The sequence below is a fragment of the Myotis myotis genome, unplaced genomic scaffold, assembly GCF_014108235.1.
Source record: "Myotis myotis isolate mMyoMyo1 unplaced genomic scaffold, mMyoMyo1.p scaffold_m19_p_14, whole genome shotgun sequence".
NCBI classification, from domain to species: domain Eukaryota; kingdom Metazoa; phylum Chordata; class Mammalia; order Chiroptera; family Vespertilionidae; genus Myotis; species Myotis myotis.
In genome coordinates, this window is record NW_023416318.1 from 44,130,062 (window position 1) to 44,148,731 (window position 18,670).

General features: G+C 52.9%; 1 protein-coding gene across 1 annotated transcript in view; it reads left to right on the forward strand.

Moving 5' to 3' along the window:
• CIB4 (calcium and integrin binding family member 4) overlaps positions 1-18,670 on the forward strand; it is a 38,379-nt gene that overhangs the window by 5,395 nt on the left and 14,314 nt on the right. Inside the window, exon 4 of the mRNA XM_036335558.1 lies at positions 234-330. Within this exon, the coding sequence (XP_036191451.1) occupies positions 234-330 (97 nt within the window). The remainder of the gene's footprint in view (positions 1-233; positions 331-18,670) is intronic.

Below are 18,670 nucleotides of genomic sequence, written 5' to 3' on the forward strand. Positions count from 1 at the left end.
TCCTTGACCTTCAGTCCCCCAGTGCTCTCCTGGGGAATGTCTCCCCCCACCCATCCCACGCCAGGTGAGCTCTGTGCACTGCAGCCTCAAGGATGTTTCTGGAAGGGTGGATGATTTATAACTGCCTTTTCTGTGTCAATCAATCCTGAGTCCTTTCCTCCAGGGAGCACGGTGGAGGGAGGGAGGGGGCTTGCTGGTCTCTACTCCCCAGCCCGTCACGTCTCGCTTCTCAGCATCCACGACACCTTCCTGAAGCTCTGCCCGCCCGGGAAGTACTACAAGGAGGCCACCCTGACCACGGACCAGGTCAGCTCCCTGCCGGCCCTGAGGGTGAGTCCAGGGTGGAGGGGCGATGGGGGTGTGGTCACTGGGAGGCGCTGAGGGGCTGAAAGAGCTGGTCTCAGTCTCCTCCCTGGTGAAGTGGGTGGAGCGGTGGGTGTGGCTCAAACCCACAGGCTGTGCTTGCCTGAGCTGCAGCGAACCCCCCACCCCCAATCTTTTAGGGCCATCCTTGAGCCTTTGTCCTTGTTGTGAAAAGACCTTGCCTTTCCACCTGGAAGAGCCCAGAGGTGCACAGTCAAAGGGCCCTCATCACTCATGAGATTTTAATTAAACTCTGTTCAATGCGTAGAGAGGCGATGTCAGGGTAACAAATCATGGCGCTGTCGGGCTTCCGGATTTTTCATTCAGATCTCGGCAGAAAAAATGCTTTGACTTTGTCATTGTGCAGTGGAACCCATCTTCATTTCTGTCTGGACCAAGGTGGACTCTGAGAGCCATGGGCACCTCTTGGAAGAGGGCCAGGGGCCTGGGGGATGGTGCCCTGGGAGAGAGACCACGTGTGTGTGTGTGTGGGGGGGGGGTGGGGGGGGGCACACACTTAACCAGGGCTACAGAGCAACAGGTCTTGTTCTAGGTCAGAGACAGAGGAGGAACACAGAGCTGGGACTTGACACAGAAGCAGGAATAGAGAAGACAAAGGAATGAGAAGGGTGGGATGGATGGCTGGGGTTTTGGCGAGGAAAGGAGCAGGATCCCCCAAAAGGTGAGATAACTGGATGATGTCCCTCTGGTACCTCCTACTCACATACACACCCCTGCACACCCCAACACCCCCACATGCACCCTGCACACACACACACACACACACACATATGCTCATTCACACTTGTGCGCAATGGCTGGGACTTCTCTCAGACCTAGACTCTCCACTCAGGGACCCGAGGGCAGCCCAGAGAGGCAAGGCCAAATGTGTGGGGGATGATGTCACTGGTCAGTCCCAGCATATTTCAATATTAAGCCTGGAAAGAAACTTAGAGACCACCCAGTCTACTCCCTGTCAAACGCTCTCCACCCTGGTTTTACCCATTGGAACACAGAGGCCCCGAGAGGGAAATGACTTGCCCAGGGCCATCTGACAGCAGAGCCTGAACTGTCAGTCAAGACTGACCCCCAAGGCTGGGCTCTCCACTTCTACTCAGGCCAGGTGGGCAGGAGCACCCTGGCAATGACCCTGGGTGGTCTGGGGGCTGCTTGTCTGTGGGGTCATCATTTGGCAGCTGGGGGATGATGCAGCAGGAATGTCAGGCTGCAGAGAAGCCCAGGGTTGGAGAGCCGTGGAGGGAGGGTCCTGGGCAGGCCACGCCCACAGGGCAGGGCGGGGACCTAGGCCATCTCTGGAGCACCAACCCCCAAGAGTTTATTCATTGGAAAGTGGCCAGAAAGTGAGATGGGATCTTTGAAAGAAATTAATTTTTACTTCTCTTATTTCATCTTTCTACATGGTTATTATTTTATGTTGTCATACAAATAGAAACAAGGTCACTGGAAAAACAAAAACTGGAAAACAGAGAAAAGGAAAAACACAGTAAAAATCACCAGGCAGCCCACCTCAGAGGGGGACGGCCATGACCATGGGGCCCTCTTTCCTTCCATACCTTTGTCTATGCAGATATGCTTATTGCGATCACATTGACTTGTTTTGTATTTTTAATTTTTTTGTTTGTTTCTTTGTTGCTTTGCCAACTGGTTCTGAGCAACCAGAACCATCTCATGAATTGAGAACACAGCCATTGCCACATCTAGAGGACTAGGGGGCAGGGCCCTGGGCCAGGAGCAGAAGAGCTGGGTTCGAACTCACCTGCTAGCCATGTGATCGTAGGCAAGTCACTTCACAAGAGGAGTGAGTGGCTCTAACCACTTAGAAACAAGCCCCCCCCCCTCCTTCTTCTTCTTCTTCTTCTTCTTCTTCTTCTTCTTCTTCTTCTTCTTCTTCTTCTTCTTCTTCTTCTCCTCCTCCTCCTCCTCCTCCTCCTCCTCCTCCTCCTCCCTCCTCCTCCTCCTCCTCCTCCTTCTTCTTTTTTTGAGGAACACTAGCTAGAGATGTCAACTTTCCTATTTTGCCAAGTAAGGACATTAAAAAATATGTCAACCACAATCACCATCATTCTACTCCCCCCCCCCCCCCAATGGTCATTTTAGAACAGAAACGTAAGAAGGATCTAATCCCAGATGCAAGAATAGTTCTTTCCATACACATCCCTTTTCGTCTTTATTTTTCTCCCTTTGTTCCTGGTTGTCGAGAACTTTGTCGCTGACCATCCCAGGCCCTCAGATCTAAACTTTAGGGGTTTAGATCTAGGTCTGAAGTTTCCCTCTGTGTCTTTCCAATCCTGGATGAAGCAAAAACTTGCCTCCCACCACATGAGCAAGGAGAGGCTTGCTAGGAGGTGGGGGACCAGTGTCCCTGTGTTCTTTCTCCGAGGCCCGGGGACGGGCGCCCATGACTCACCCTGCCCAGAACACATCTCTGGAAAAGGCTTGGAGAATGGGGCCCCAGGGAGCTCAGGCACCGCTGCAACTTGGCTGGGGATCTCCAGTGGTCCGGGAAGGTTCTGTTTTCTTAACTTGGCTTCACTTGTGAATAATGAGGGCTGGGCAATACTGGGAAGGGTCTGCCTGTCAGCGGGGAGCAGGGGAGCGCGGCCGGGGCAGCAGAGGGTGGTGGGGAAGCCGGCGGACACGGCCCCGCCTGTTCCGCTCAGAAGGCTTCTGCTTTCTCTCTGTCTGCTGCTCTCCTTGGTGTATTTAAAAGTGAATTAGCTCAGCGTTTCTGTTCTTGTAAATAACGATCTTGCTTTCTGTAAACACGGATGCGTAGTGGTGTGGTGTGACGGGTTGTCTAATTTCCGGGCCCAGACTGTGGGTGGCAGGACCTGCGGGAAGATCTCAGGTCTCCTGGAAGGTCGGGGCTGTGGAAGCTGGCACACTGTGTCTGCCTGGGGTCTGCCAATCCCCGGGTTCCTCTCTGTCGGTTTCCCCCCTTGTTTTGGTGGTGCGCATCCTGCAGTAGCTTCCTGGTAAAGGCGCATGGAGGTAAATGCCTTCACACCTTACATATCTGAGTGTCTTACTCTCCCCTCACTCTTCATAGAGGGAATTGAATTACAGGTTGGATGCAATTTTTTTTCCAATGCCAGAATTTGGAAAGCATCACCCTATTTCATTTTAGCTTTGCTGTTGTTGTTAAAAAGTTTCCTGATTCTTTTCGTGTGTGACCTTGTTCTCCACCCCGCCCCCACCCCCGCCCCCCGGAAACTCGTATGCTCTTTGCTTCTGAAATTACCAACAATGTGAGTGAGTGTGGGTCCTTTTCCCCAGGCACCGGGCACACAGAGGACCCATTGGCAGGAACGGTCCTTCAGTTCACGGACATTCCTGTGAATTCTTTCTTGGATACCTTCTCCCCTCTGCTTCCTCCGTTCTCTCGTTCTGGAGCGCTACTCTCCTGATGTCGCCCGTGCGGGTGGGTCCTTCGCTTTTCATCACGTCTCAGCTACCTGCCAGCGCCCTCTCTGGCTCTTCTTCCTGGGACCTCCCCTCAACTTGACCCCCAACTCTAATTTAGTTTCCCACTTCTGCCATCATGCTTTTGATTTCCAAGAGCTCAAGCTTATTCCTTTTTTTAACTGTATCCTCTCCCTTTCTCCTCGAGGCTGTTTTCTCCAATGTACTTTTCCCCACCAGCCGGTTTGGGCCTTGTCATTCCTGCCAGAGGCCTTCCCTGGAGAGCTGGCCGTTGTCTGCTCATCATTAGAGTGCGGGGAGGGGGTGGCTGCTAAGAAGCTGTTTCAAAGCTCAAATCCTTGGGTGGGGTTTATGGACCGAGCTGTTCTGGAGGGTGAGCTGAAGGGGCCATTTCTTGAGGACACTCTAGACAAGGCAGGAGTGAAGTCCTGGCGGCCAGTATCCTGGAGCCGAGTCGGGAAACAGGGCTGGTGGAGTCTCAGACTTAAATATATTAAATATATTAATTTAACTTCCAGTTCTCAGTGGTGGTTGACGTCCCCAGCGCAGAGAACAGCCCTCCAATCTTCTGCGGGGGCTGGAGGGGGGCAATCACCCCACCGTGTCGAGTAGGGGGAGGTCTAGAACCCCAGCTGCCTTTCAAGACTTTCGATCTGTTCTCCTGTTAGCCGACCTCCGTTTCCAGTGAGACCTGGTGCTTTCTGTTCCAGAGCCTTTGCAGTGGCTCTCAGCCTTCCTCGTGCCGCGACCCTTTAATACAGTTCCTCATGTTGTGGTGGCCCCCAATTTCATTGTTACAAATGGAACATAATTAAAGCATAGTGATTAATCACAAAAACAGTATGTAATTATATATGTGTTTTCCGATGGTCTTAGGCGACCCCTGTGAAAGGGTCATTCGACCCCCAAAGGGGTCGGGACCCACAGGTTGAGAACCGCTGCTTTAGAGGGTTCTGGGACGTGGGACAGGTTGACACCTGCCGCCTCAGTCGCCGCTCGCTCATCTGCTTCCCTCGCGTTCTCTCTGCTCCCGTAGGTCAAGCCTCTAAAGACGCCCTTTATTTCAGTTTGACGGGGTGTCAGGAAATAGATGCCAGTGCCCCACCTGTCGCCTTCACTGAGGAATCACACCTGGTGTTCAGGGGACACTCCGAAGCACCCTCTCCTCATCGCTGCTGCCTCGGGGCCTTCCACACAGACAGCGGCGCCCCAGCCCTTTCTCGGTGCTTTCCACTCCCAGCTTCCCAGGCACCCCGCCTCCTGGTGTCCTCAGAGCCTCGCTCCCACTCTGGCCCGTCCCCACCCCACACTCCAGCCCGGCCAGGCTGCTCTGGGAGCCCCTGCTTCCCCACGGCCCCCTGGGAAATGTCACCCCTTGTCCTGTCGATCATCCAGGGGAGAGTCCCGTGGATAAGAGACGTTTTAAAAGAGGCTGATGAATGAGGCTCCCACACCTGGTTCTCATTCATTCACCCCGTAAGTCACTGCTCTGCGCTTCCTCTGTGTTGTGCACTGATTGAGGTTTGGGGGCTAACGAGGCCTTTTCTTAGGAAATTCAAGGCTAAGAACAAACGGGAGAATCACAAACCTCGGGGCTTTACAGAGCTGATTCTTGACCCCAGTGCCAAACACTGGGGCCCAGAGAGGCTCACCCAGGCTACCTGGAGGACACCGTCCCTCTTAGAGCGACCCAGCCCAAGACACCTTGGTCATGCTTTGGCAGCGTCCCCTCCCCACTTTTTAGGATGCTGAGTGGCTTCTGGGACAGCCAGGCAGGTCTGGGAACAGCACCCCTCCCCGAAGGCCCCAGAAGGACCTCCCTAGTGGTGTCCTGAGGCTGGGCCAGCCAGTGCTCAACCATCCGGCACCTACGCTAACTCCCGGCAGCCCTTGGCCGGCTGAGTTATTATCCGCGTTGACAGCTGGGGAAGCAGAGGGTCAAAGGGGGTAAGCAATCCGTCCAGTGAAAACTCTGTTATTACAAATGACCGCCCTGCTTCGTCTTGCAGAGTCCTGGGCTGGAAGGGGTCCTGGTGGCCTGTGGGCACCTGAGCCCCTTCTCCATGGGTGATGGCACACCTGGCCACCTGAGAAGAGTGTGTGTGTGGGGGGGGGAGTGAGACCTGGTGAATGGGCTGGGGTGGCTGTGCCTGCAGCCCCCAGTGAGTGAGCTGAAGCCACAAGCTCCATTTGGGGAAGTGCTGGGTCAGCCCCAATATCCTGGAGGGAGGGGGCTCCAGGCATCTGCCTGTGCTTTTTTAAAAATCAATTTTGTCAGAGCTTTTTCGTGGCCAGATTGCACCTCCCAGGAGTGGACAGGCCTTTATAAATGAAGAAACGGAGGCACGAGATGGGACCTGATCATACAAGGGTCCCAGGGCCCCTCACAGGCCGAGCAGAGATGGAGCCCAGGCTTCCCTCTGCAGCTCCCACTCCCACCACATCCCGAGGAAACTCTGAGGTTTGATCCCTGGTGCGGAGCCGGCCTGCCCACTCCTAACGTGCACCTCTCGGCTCCCATGAGCTCAGAGCGGTCCTCTGAGCACTTTGTATTCAGCCAGTGGGCACAGAATTGAGCACGCAGGGGAGGCAGCCTGCTGGGAGGGGCATGTTTGATTACCTACAGCCCGGACGAGGACAGCTGGACCCCGTGATAATCCTCATGCTGTATTTAGGCCACTGCCTGGCCCCTCCCTCACCCTCAGATACTCTCCCTGGTTTGCTAAAAATAGACGCAGATTTCATGGTTACAGCAATTCTACTTTCCAGCCCCAAATGTCCACTGGCATTAGTCATGTGCTTCTTGGTTACAGGCCCTGTCCATGCTCCGTCTCATGTGCTTCTCACGGCCGTGACAGTTAAGTAAAGCTCAGTGGTGTTTCCCCGTTGACAGATGAGGAAACTGAGTCTCCGGGAAGTTAACAGTTCTGTGCAAAGCCCCAGAATTGCAAAAATACGTTTGTACCCAAGACCTGTTCGTCCTTCTCCATCTTCTGGGGAAGATGAAAGGTCACCAAGCAGGCGATGTGTGTGCATACATGTCTACATCTGTGTACATGCATGTAGCCAGGAGAGGAGGGAAAACAGGAGAGAGATGTGGCCTGGACAGTTGGTGATGGAGGGGAAATGGCTGGGACACTCACCTGAGCCCTACCCTTGGGAGGCAGATGACGTATGTGTGTCTTGTGTTATGGGGTGGCCTGTACTTAGGTCCAGCTCATTTCGTGGAGGGGGGGCGGGACCTCTCAGAGCCCAGCCTCTCGGGCTTCTGTGCCAGGCCTGCGAGGACAAATGTTCCACCGAGAAAGAGGAGAGGACAGAGGGCGGGGCCTGCCCAGCCTCCCAGGCCCACCTCCCAGGGCCTGAGGTCAGGCTGAGCCTTCCATCCCAGCTGAGACGCATGCTGCCCCCTCCCTCCAGGATATTGGGGCTGCCCCAGCACTTCCCCAAATGGAGCTGGTGGCTTCAGCTCACTCACTGGGGACTGCAGGCACAGCCACCCCAGTCCATGCCCTGCCCCACCCTCCCAGGCTGCCCTGCATCTGTGCTGTGCCTGGCACTGTGCTGACATGTCACACACACGTCATCTCATTTAATCTTCAGAGCGACCCGTGGAGGAGGGAGTTCAAAGGGGTTAAGCAACTCATCCGCATCACACAGCTGATGAAAGGCGGCAGAGTCTCAACCTCCAGCCCCCCCCCCCCCGGGGGGAGGGTCCCCCGATTCCTTGACGCAGAGTCAGAGCTGGGAGGGCAATTTGGCAGCTGGCTCACTCCCTGCATTTTCAAGCATCATTAGATCTTTTTCTGACAACTTCATCAGTTAGCGGGGCTCAGAATTGGCAAAAATCCTTATTTAGACATTCAGCCAAAGAATTAAGAAGTGGTTGGTTTCAGAAAAAGCTCAGGGATGTAGGACGCAGTTTTTGCTCTGGGCTGAGCAGCCAGCAGCAGAGAGCTGGGGTCTGGCCGCCCGCCTGGGCTGCGCCACTGACCCAGCGGCCTCGAGCACCTCACTGCTCTTCTCGGCCTCAGTTTCCCCATCTCCCAGGTGTGTCACGCCTCCCAGACAGGTAGTCAGGAAAGCCTGGAAGGTGGGGAAGAGCTCTGGGTTCTAGTTTTAGTCCCCCCCCCCCCCATCCCCTGCCCCTGGCTGAGTGGTCTTGGGCCAATTCCTTCCTTTTTCTTGGCCCAACTTTCTATGTGGACCCCAGGGCAAAGCACAGATGCCCAGCGGCTCTAAGCTGAGGCGATGGGGGTGGAGGGAGTCTGCAGGGAAGGCCGAGGGCCCCCCGTCACCCAATGCATCCTGAGTTGGAGGTTCTGTACCTGCAGTGGCTGCCTGTGTGTGGGGCCTCCGGGAGGGGGCGATGCATAAGGACTCCCCAGTGCTTGCCTGTTGCAATTGGCTCAACCCATACTTCTCACTGCTGTCTGGGCAGGAATTGGGGAGGAGTTGTCAATTGTATGGCGCTTGAGCATCCCCCTGCCGCCTCACGTGTCAGATCTTAATCGGACCCTCTCATCGACCTTGGGAAGCAGCTCTGTGATGAACTTTTGTTCATGGAGGGGCCCATTCAGGCCTGGAGTGAATGAGTGATCTGCCGACAGTCACCCAGCTGACACCCGGTAAGGACCAGACCAGGACCATGACCACAAGTCCAGCTCTCCTTGCTCCTCACACGCTTCTCACTTCCTGGGAGGCCTTTCTCACCCGGCCAAGTCCACGCAGCCCTTCGGTTGATCCTGCCCATGAGTCATGATTTCTCCGAAAGCTCCCAAGAGCACAGCGTGTTCCCCTTGCCCAGAGCACCTGACAGGCAGCTTGGGTTGTGGGAGGAGAGGGGGCTCTAAACCCGGTGGGCCGGGGTCTGGGTGCTGCGGGGCAGGTCACCCAACTCCTCTGGGCCTCGCCTTCCTTCCCCTTAAGGCGGGGATGTGTGACAAGCTCCCTTTCCAGGGCCGCACCAGGATTCGGTGAGATGGGGGTCCCAGCCCCCCAGGTGCACACGTCACCCATTGCTCCTCCCGGTGAGAGGTGCCGGGGACTCGAGGCCAGAGTGGCCGGCCCTGGTGCCGGATGAGGAGACAGAGGGTCTGGGAAGCGTTCACGTGGCCGAGGTGAGACGTGAACCGGGCTTCCTTCCGGAGGGGGAGCCGCCTCCCCCCGCTGCACATGACTGATGGGATCATTGAGAAGTATTGCTCGCACCCCAGCTCCCCAGCAGCACCGAGGGAAGAGGCTTGTCCAGCACCCTGGTCCCAGCCCTGGGCTCTCAGAGCACAAGACAAACAAGCCCATCTCAGCTTTGCAAGGTCCTGGTCCCTAGGGCTCCTCTCCGCCCGCTGGCCGAGGCGCTCTTCCCCTCATGTCTTTCCCGATAACTTCATTTGTGCCCCCAGAGACCTCAGACTTGTTTAAAAATAGAAAAATAAATAACATTGTTCCTGAACGGCTCCCACCCGCCTTTGGGCCTCCTAACGAGGCGCTGGCCAGGCTGGCCGGGGCTCTGTTCCCAGGATTTTGGACCCTCTGCAGGCCTCGGGCATGCTGCCGCCTCCGCAGGGACAAGGCGCCCGCAGCTCTGAAAGGCTTCCCAGTGGCATGAGTGGCTGGCGTGGGGGGCGGCGTGCGCTGCCTGGCCGGAGCTGTAGGCCACGGGGGCTCCGCACAGCCGGGGTGCGGGGACACATTCACCCAGGCCCCGGAAGGGCTGGCCAGGCCCAGCACAGGTCCAACCACAGAGGGGCTTCCCGGGGACCCTTCCCTTCTCTTAGCTCGGGGCTCAGCCCCTAACAGAGCCACAGGCCCCTTTGGTGTGGGGGGCGCAACTGAGGCCTCCAGGACTCAGCCCTCCAGTCTCCCAGGCTCATCCACCTTGTTGTTCAAAGTCCTGGACTGGAGTTTGCAGTTTGTACCTGATCTCAGTTTTCCCATCTGAAAAATGGACCTAATCCTAGCAGCCCTGCCCACCTCAGGGGGGTTTTCTGAAGACTGGATACGAATGGGTGGGAAAAAGCTGCAATGCTCCAGGCAGGTGAATGGGATTTGGGGGCAGCGTTCATGGAGGAATGAGCATGTGGCTGTGTACTTAGGAATGCATTGGAAAGGTGCAGACGCAGACCAGGAGATGAATGGCAGCCTTCTTCCACTGAACTTCATCTTCAGGACAGATTACAAAGCAGAAGAGAGACGCAACAACCCCTGCTTCCCACCCTCGAGGAAGGAGAGCTTGTTTGCTTGCTTAGCAAATCATCTCTGTGGCGGACTTTCTTTTTTAACTTGCTTTTTAGTTATTGTTAACATAGCATGTCAGCATATAATACATTTTCTAAAAGCAGTTCCTTAGCACCCAAACACCCTCACAGAAGCTGTCATTTCTTATTTTCGTTGGCCACCTTTCCCCCCCGGGGCACTCTTTATTTTACATCACTGTGGACAGAAATATAATTTTATTTTGTGCTTTTTCCCCCCATTAGGCATAAATGTTTCTTCATGTTGCTACATAGTCGGTGTAATTATCATTTTATGGTTGTATAATTGCATTGAGTTCTGATTTACTAAACCATCCTCTCATTGCTGGACATTAACACTCTTTCCGGTTTGGGGTTATTATTTTTTTGCTACTATAAATAATTTTGCAATAAACATCCTAATGTATTATTTTCTTCATTAAAAAAATGTTTTTTCTTAGTTTAGATTTCCAGATTCTCCTTGGAGGCATTAGAAAGATAGGGCCGTCCATTCCGGGAATTTGAACTATGTAGCCATTAAGATGATAATAATACTGACTATGTAGCAACATGGAAAAACATTGATGTCTCAAGGGGGGTAAAAAGCACAAGATTTAAAAACCTGGGCTCCTAAATATCCTTAATCTGAGTCAACGATAAAAGACAGAGCTGGGTGACATCATAGAGACCTCTCTCCAAGGTGACATAGATGCCTAAGGGTCGCTTGGCATGTGGTTTTGCAATAGGCGCATGTGCTTGGGTTGTGGGCCAGTCCATCTTCTCCATCCTCCATGAGGGTGTTGCTGGAGCCCTTCCCCAGATGCACTGCTCTCTGGGCATCTCCTGCCAATTGTGGCCAACCCCCTTTCCCCCCAGTTCTCCTCCCCCTGCACTGCTGTCTCACTGGTACCATCCTGGAGGGAGCCGCTGTGGACCTGGGTGCAGAACTCCACATCACCCCTGTGACCCAGCATTGGCTCACCCTGCCACCCCCCAGATGCCAGGATTCATGGGTCATTTTTCACTCTCGCCCTTGGTCCTCCTTGAGCTGGCACCGGCATCAGTCATAGCACGTTCCTTGGCACTCAGCCTGGACCTGCCTGCTGACCCAGCAGCTTGACACCTCCGTGGGCATCCCCCCACCCCACCCCCCACTCTTATTTTGAGGCAGCGTCTCCCTGAAACCCACTCCATGGGAAGAGCTCAGGTTTGAGGGTCAGACTGATCTGGGGTCATGTCCCTGGTCTTTCTTTTGTTTGGCTATTTAACCTCTCTGCTCCTTGCTTTTCTTCGTCTACACCAGTGCTGGCGAACCTATGACACGCGTGTCAGAGGTGACACACGAACTCATTTTTTTGGTTGATTTTTCTTTGTTAAATGGCATTTAAATATATAAAATAAATATCAAAAATATAAGTCTTTGTTTTACTCTGGTTGCAAAGATCAAAAAATTTCTATATGTGACACGGCACCAGAGTTAAGTTAGGGTTTTTCAAAATGCTGACACGCTGAGCTCAAAAGGTTCGCCATCACTGGTCTATACAATGGACGTAGATCTGCTGCTTGGGCTGACGTAAGGAATAAATGGGATGACATGTGTGACTGTGGCGGGCACAGCACCGGGTTCATAGTAAATGTGTAGCAAGCGCCCATTTCTCTCCTTCCTGCCTGTCCCCCGCGGGCCCAAGGCCAAGCATGAATCAAGTGTGATGCCTGGAGGTCTGGGCCGCCAGTAGGCGCTTATTGAACGCCTAGGTGATGATGAATCATGGCTGGAGGGTAGGGCCCTTAGCAGTCACGGGCGGCCTGCTGGGGCTGGGGCCATGTTCCCAGGATACAAGGGAAAGTGAAGAATAGGAAGTTGGAGGTTTCAAATTTTCAATAGTCTAAAACGCTGGGGAGTGAAACAAAAATGGGACTTTAAATTGCTTCATTCAGTTTGCAGTGTTGAGAGAAAGGGCGGGGGGGGGGGGGAGAGCTATTGGTGATAGAGGAGCTATGTGTGTGAGCCCCTTCTAGTTTATATCAGTTGATTCAAAGTGAAGGACGAAATAGATCAACTGTTGTTGCTTAGATGCTTAGCTGTGTTGATGAAAGAGAAATGGTTGTCTCGAGGCAAAGATATACATCCTCCAGAGTTCACAGGGGAACTCGCTCCCAGGGGCCGAGGGTGGGCGTCCCCGCACAGCTGCAAAGCAGCCCCGACACCATCTGAGAACCCCTCCTGCTTACGGACAGGAAGGCGGCTTGTAAACAGCGGGCGGAACCAGGAGGCCCCGAGCTGCTCCCGTGAGAAGCAGAGGCCTCCGTCCCAGCCCTCCCGGAACCGCGGTGCCCGGGCTGCCCCGGCGCCCGCATCCCCTTACTCCCAGGTTCCTGCTTGCACACAGGCCTTAGAGCACAGGTGCAGACTGTGCTTTAACCGGTTTTCATAGGGGCTGCTGTTTGCGTTTTCCACAGGAAACACTATAAACTGTTGTTAGGTTCCCAGCCTGCGGCCCGAGTCAGTGCTGGTCGGGGTGCAACAGCATCCACACAGAGAAAGCACCTCCTGAGCCCAGAGGCACCTGGGGCTGCAACGCCCTCCCTGGGCTCCACGCCCTCTGAGCACACAGCCCTCCCCTTCTTCTCTTCTTGTCTTGGGGGAGGAGGGAGCTTACAAGGGACAAGGAAGAAGGGCTCTTCTGTCCCCTTATGTCCCTTCTCCATATCCGCTTCACTTCCTATTAATCCAAATAAAGCTCTTAACCTTTTCACCGCTTTTCAAAGAAACTCCACTCATGCCAAGCACTGCGCGAATTTTGGTCGGCACTGCGGAAGGCTGGGGAGGGGAGGGGGCGGGTCTCAGGAAGGGTCCCATCTTGGAGCATTTGCACCCATCACCTCCTCTCCTCTCCCCCTTCCATCTGTTCTCAGCCTCCCCTCCCAGAGGGCCCGCCACTCCCTTCTCTACCGGGCAGAGAGCTCCTCTCGTCCTGGCCTCCTAGCAGAGGGGTCTCTGCTCGCAGGGCGTCCTCCCTCCTCCCGGCATGTGATGGTTTCCTCATTCTCCTGGTCATTCAGTAAAACAACAAAGCCGTAGGGCTGACCTCGAGAGCCATCCATTCAACAGCAGCACTTTATCTGGTGCCCCGGGAGAAGTGGTTTTCATCAGGATGGCTAAGGCGGGAAATGGCAACATTTCCTAAATAAATCCGGCAGGAGCTGGAAGCGGGGAGTAAGAGGGGAAAGGCTGAACCCACATGTTGATGGGAAAGACAGTTTGTCACAGGTGGACAGTTGACAGTGAGCAAGGAGAGAATGTGTGAGTGTGTGTGTGTGTGTGTGGGGGGGCATGTGGGTTGGGGGTGATGTAACTTGCCTGCCTCTGCAGGGCCTGGCCTCAGTCAGTGAGATTGGGGTGGGGGGAGCTGGAGGAAGCTTTGGGAGGATTCTGTGTGAAATCAATGTTTTCAGGTTGGGCGTTAGCCCTGGGGAGAGGTCAGAGGTTGGTCCTGCGTGCTGCACACCACTTCCTGCACCGCCCCGTCCCCACCCTGTCCTTGCTGGGTGAGAGGCTGTGTCCTAGAGGGGACAGTGGCAGGGGCGGAGGGTGTGTGTGCAGCGTCTGGCGTCACGTCTCTGCCATTCGTCAGCACTGTGACTTCGTGTCGCCTAAGGATGGGCCGAAACCACCTGGGCAGCTTGCAGATGCTTGGGCCCTACCCCTCAAGGTGCTGCTCCGAAAGCCCGGGTGGGGTTCAGGGATGTGAATTCTGAGGAAAGCTGCCCATGGACTCAGACACGCAGAGGGGTGCTAGCTTCTCTGTGATTGGCTATCCTCAGCTGCAAGATGAGGTTATGTGCTCACAGGTCCGCTGCCTTCTCGCCTCTTTCCACCAGACCTGCTCTCCTTGGCGCCCCATGGAGCTCTCACTGGGAGGCGATGACTCTAAGGCAGTGATGGCGAACCTATGACATGCGTGTCAGAGGTGACACGCGGACTCATTTTTTTGGTTGATTTTTCTTTGTTAAATGGCATTTAAATATATAAAATAAATATCAAAAATATAAGTCTATGTTTTACTATGGTTGCAAATATCAAAAAATTTCTATATGTGACACAGCACCGGAGTTAAGTTAGGGTTTTTCAAAATGCTGACACGCTGAGCTCAAAAGGTTCGCCATCACTGCTCTAAGGCCACAGCCTGCAGCTGGCCCTGAGGTGCCCAGTGGAGCCAGAACTAACGTTTCTGCTGCCCACCGGCAGGCAGGGGGAGCTCCTGGCAACGTGTTGGCCCAGGTAACAACTTGCCTTGGGAGCTCCACAGTTGTGGCGTTGCCCGCTGGTGATGCTGACAGGAGGACAGGAGCTTTGATCGGGGGCCTGCCAGTACCAAGTGTCTTGCAAATGTGATCTCACCTGACCCCCATGGCCCCCTGAGCAGAGCAGAGTGATGGTTCTGCCCATTCTGCAGATGGGCCAAAGGGGAGGCGCGAGGCTCTGCCCCAGGTCACACAGCTTGTTTTGCCTGTTGCTCTTGTGAACCAGGAACCTGAATGTTGTTTAATATGCTGCCCGACACTGTAGGGTTAGTTGACCTCAAGCTGCTGCAAATATTAATGTACAAATGTGAATAGACACTTATCTCTAGTGTAAGCTTTGTTTCTCCTCCAACAGATTTGATAAACAAACGGGGGACCATTGGCCTTTTGGTTCCTTCTTTATTTTTTCTTTTTTGCTCGGGGAAGCTGCATTACTGAAAAACTGAGATGGTCTAAACCTTGAAAGCTGCGAGACATCCACATCTTCTAACTGTCAAATAACAACGTATTGTACTCACGTTTTAGAGTCGGTCTGACTCCAGAGCCTCTGCTGCTTCCACTCCAGCCTCCAGCCTCCAGTCTCCAGCCTCCAGCCTCCAGCCTCGGGAGCACCATGCCGGCCCGCGCCACCCCCAGATCGCAGGCCTGCAGCCCTCTGGGTTCCTCTGTGCTGGCAGGAGGCCCTGGGCAGCGGCAGGTACCTGCGGGCCTGGAATTCGGCTCTGGTGGGTCGGAGCCAGGTTCAGGACACGTGTTCCCAGGGATGTTTAATAATATTGAACATTTTTACTGCCTTGCTCCCCTACTTGTTCCATTAGCAATCCACCTCCAGCTGCCGGCAGGACACATCCTCAGCCTGTCCCTGCCAACCCATCTGTCACTGGGAGACAGCTTGCCTACGGGCCTCTCTGTTTTTAGACTTCAGGAAGGTTGGACATCGAAAACACAGAGACTGTTCCTTCCTTATAAACAGCTGGCCAGAGGGTGCGTCTGGGGCCCGGCCAACAGAGGCAGTGCATTCACCTACGTGTGTTTCCCCTCCTCACGCTCTCTGCTCCCAGCTCCCCTGCAATGAAACGCCAGGCTTCTCTCCACCTGTGAGGAGCACACAGACCAACCTGGGCCCTCGAGGGGTTTCAGGGTCCAGGTTAAGCCCCGCGGCCGCTCTCCGCCACTTAACACTTTTATCCATCCAGGGAAACCGGGCCAGTCTGGGCAGGAGGAGAGAGCGGGTGGCACGTGAGGAAGGAGGGGAGCCCTGCTGTCTCCCTGGTTTCCTCCTCCTGGCCCAGAGCAGCTCCCCGAGTCCCGCCCCAACTTGCCCCCTGCCCGAGCCTGCCCTTGGCTCCGATCTTGTCTCTGTCCTCTAGTTCGTTTCTCCTTCTGGGCCCTTAGTCAGTCCCACCTTCCAGCAACGTTACCCTGTCATAACTCTTGCCATTTTATTTTGCTTGTACTTAATTCAGACACGTCTCTCTTCCTGTTTCTGAAGACACTGCTGTGCGTCAGCGCCTGGGCTGAGCCCCATGCAGGACAGACGGGTGGGGGGGTCTCCATCATTCGGAGCCCCAGGTCCTCGTTCAGTGCCGGGCACAGGAACTCACTGTATGCTTTTGCTTCAAGGACTTGAAGTTCAGGTCATGAGCTTTGTGTCTTGAACCCCTAACTGAGAAGGCCACATCCTTTGGTGCCGCTGGTCTGTTCTCTGAGCAGCTGCTGACTGGCAGGGGCATGGGACTCGGGGAAATGCCTCGAACCCTGACCCCTCTGGGTGTGCAGGGATGCGGTTCTGAAACAGTTTCTTGGGAAAATATTTAACGAAATACCCAATGGAGTCCAGCGCGGCGCTGTAGACAGAGCAGTGCGTTTGGAGTGTGAGTCCTTCCCTGGGCTTTAACTTTCTCTGTAAAACAGGGTGGTAACACCTGCCGGTGGGACAGTCACCACCTGGCCCAACGCCTTGCACACGGTAGGTGGCAGGTTCTCAGGCACCTTGGCTTGGCAAACGGACCGAATGCTTCCAACTCAACACTGCCACCTTCTGGCAGAGCTTCTCTAGAGCTGCAGGGTGACTGGGTTAGACCCACAACTAGGAATTCCTCCGGGGCAGTGGCGGTGAAGAGGCATCTTGCTCATCTGCTCTGTGTAGCCCAGAGGCTCCATCCACCTCTGGCTTCCCAGCTGCTGCCCCTGGTGACAAGCTTTTTCACGTCCCCAGGGGCAGCCATTTCTTAGGTGCAAGTAGCCCAGGAGCCCAGGGTTAGAAGGGACTCCACCCAAGATAGACCTGGAATTCCTGACCCCTCTGTTTTCTCCCAGTGAGGGACCTTTTTACATTTTTAAATAAAAACTTAATCCTTTCTCCTCCAATGAAATCATTCAATACTGTTCATTTTCTTGTAGTATATATATGCACCGCTTTCACTGAATACCACAGATTTTGATATGCTGTGTGTTCATTTTCATTTAGTTCAAATTATTTCCCAATTTCCTTCTGATTTCTTTGACTTTGAGGGTGTTCCAGATATCTTTCTGTTATTTATTTCTAATTTAATTTTGTTGAGGTTGGGAAACATACTTTGTCTGATTTAAATCCCCTTAAATTTATTGAAACCCAGCAGACGCTCTATCTTGGTAAATGTTCCAAGTGTGCTTGAAAAAAAAAAGTGTATACTACTGTGTTGGGTGGAGTATTCATAAAATGTCAAGTAGCTCAAGTTGGCCAATAGTCTTTTCAGGGGTTTTACATCCCTAATAATTTTATATTCTACTCCTTTTATCAATTACTGACAGAGGGGAGTTGAAATCTCCAGCTATAATGTGGATTTGTCTCTTTGAAAGAATTTAAAATGAGAAAAAGTTCTCTATTTACTCACATACTTATCATTTTTGATGCTCCTTTCCTTGTGCAGACCCAAGCTTTCTTCTGGTATTTTCCTTCTTCCTGAAGAACTAACTTTTAATATACTTTGAGCTCTGGCCTGGTGCTGATGAATTCACTCAGCTTTTATTTGTCAGGAAAAAGAAAGTTTTTTGCCGTTAGGTTTCAAAGATATTTTTGCTGGGTATAGAACAATAGGATGAGAGCTTTTTTTGTTTTGTTTTGTTCCAGAGGGTTAAAGATATTGCTTCATTGCCTTTTGACTTGCTTCGTTTCTGAGAAGAAATCTATGATCATTTTATCCCCTCCTCACTCCTGAAACATTTTCCTCTTTGCTAGTGGCTTTTAGCAATTTGATTCTGCTGTGCCATGGTATGGTTTTCTTCAACTTTCTTCTCCTTTACTTGGGTTTTACTGAGCTTCTTGAATCTGTGGGTTTATAGTTTTCCTCATCATGCTTGTCTCTACTTTCTTAAACATATGTAGCCTATTTTAGCTTTTTCAATGGTTGCTCGCCCAATCTTGCACAAAACCATGAGGGGCCTTTCGGGGAGCACCTCCCCCAGTAACCTGAGGCCTCCACTCAGGACCTAGGAGGGGCTGGCCTCCTCTGTACCCTCCCAGCAGATACCTCCATCCACTCCTTCCCTTGACAGGTGCTCTACATCTGTTAAAAAATATAAACATTAATCATATCCTTTAAAAAAGAGTTGGTAGCAGATAAAATGAACAAAAATAAAACATTATTCAAAAATAAGAAACACTAAAAATTCAGAGCTTTCTCAGCAATGAGAAATTTTAAATGAAATGACACTGTTTGATTTTTTTTTTTTAAAGGAGACCGTAAAAATCGAAGTGCGTCAATGACGTCATTATTGAGTCACAAGCGTATTTTTGTGTGCATTTTTTCCAGCAACTGTCAAACGCTCTTTTTGACTACATGCTAGCGGGGGACATGGAGAGGAGATATTTTTAAGCTGAGTCCAAATATTTTCCCTCTGACTTTCATCTTCAAATCCAATCTCTTGTTCATTAACTTTGAGAAGATCTTTAAGAAAAAACTTTTGGATTTTTGCCAGGGGCTGTCATGGTTTTATTATCAACAAACTGTAGTTTCTGTTTCCAAAAAAAAAAAAAAAATCCCCAGCATTTGGGGTTTATATTCGCCATCTCTGGTTTTATCATGCCTCGACGGAGACTGCACTACTGCGTTACCTGCATAAATTTCCGCGCTGACGTGTTTATGTCCTCTTGTGCAGAATGCCTGCTCGCCAGGGCGCATGCTGTTCCTCAAAGGGAAGCGTTGCTTTGTCAGTTGTCATCTTCTTCCTCCTCTGGAGGATTGAAGACGTCTCAACGGGTGTGACCGTGAACGCAGGCCGTAACTCTGGTTAGACCTTGGAATTTATTGGTTCAGACTTCAGATTGTTAAAACAATAGCCAC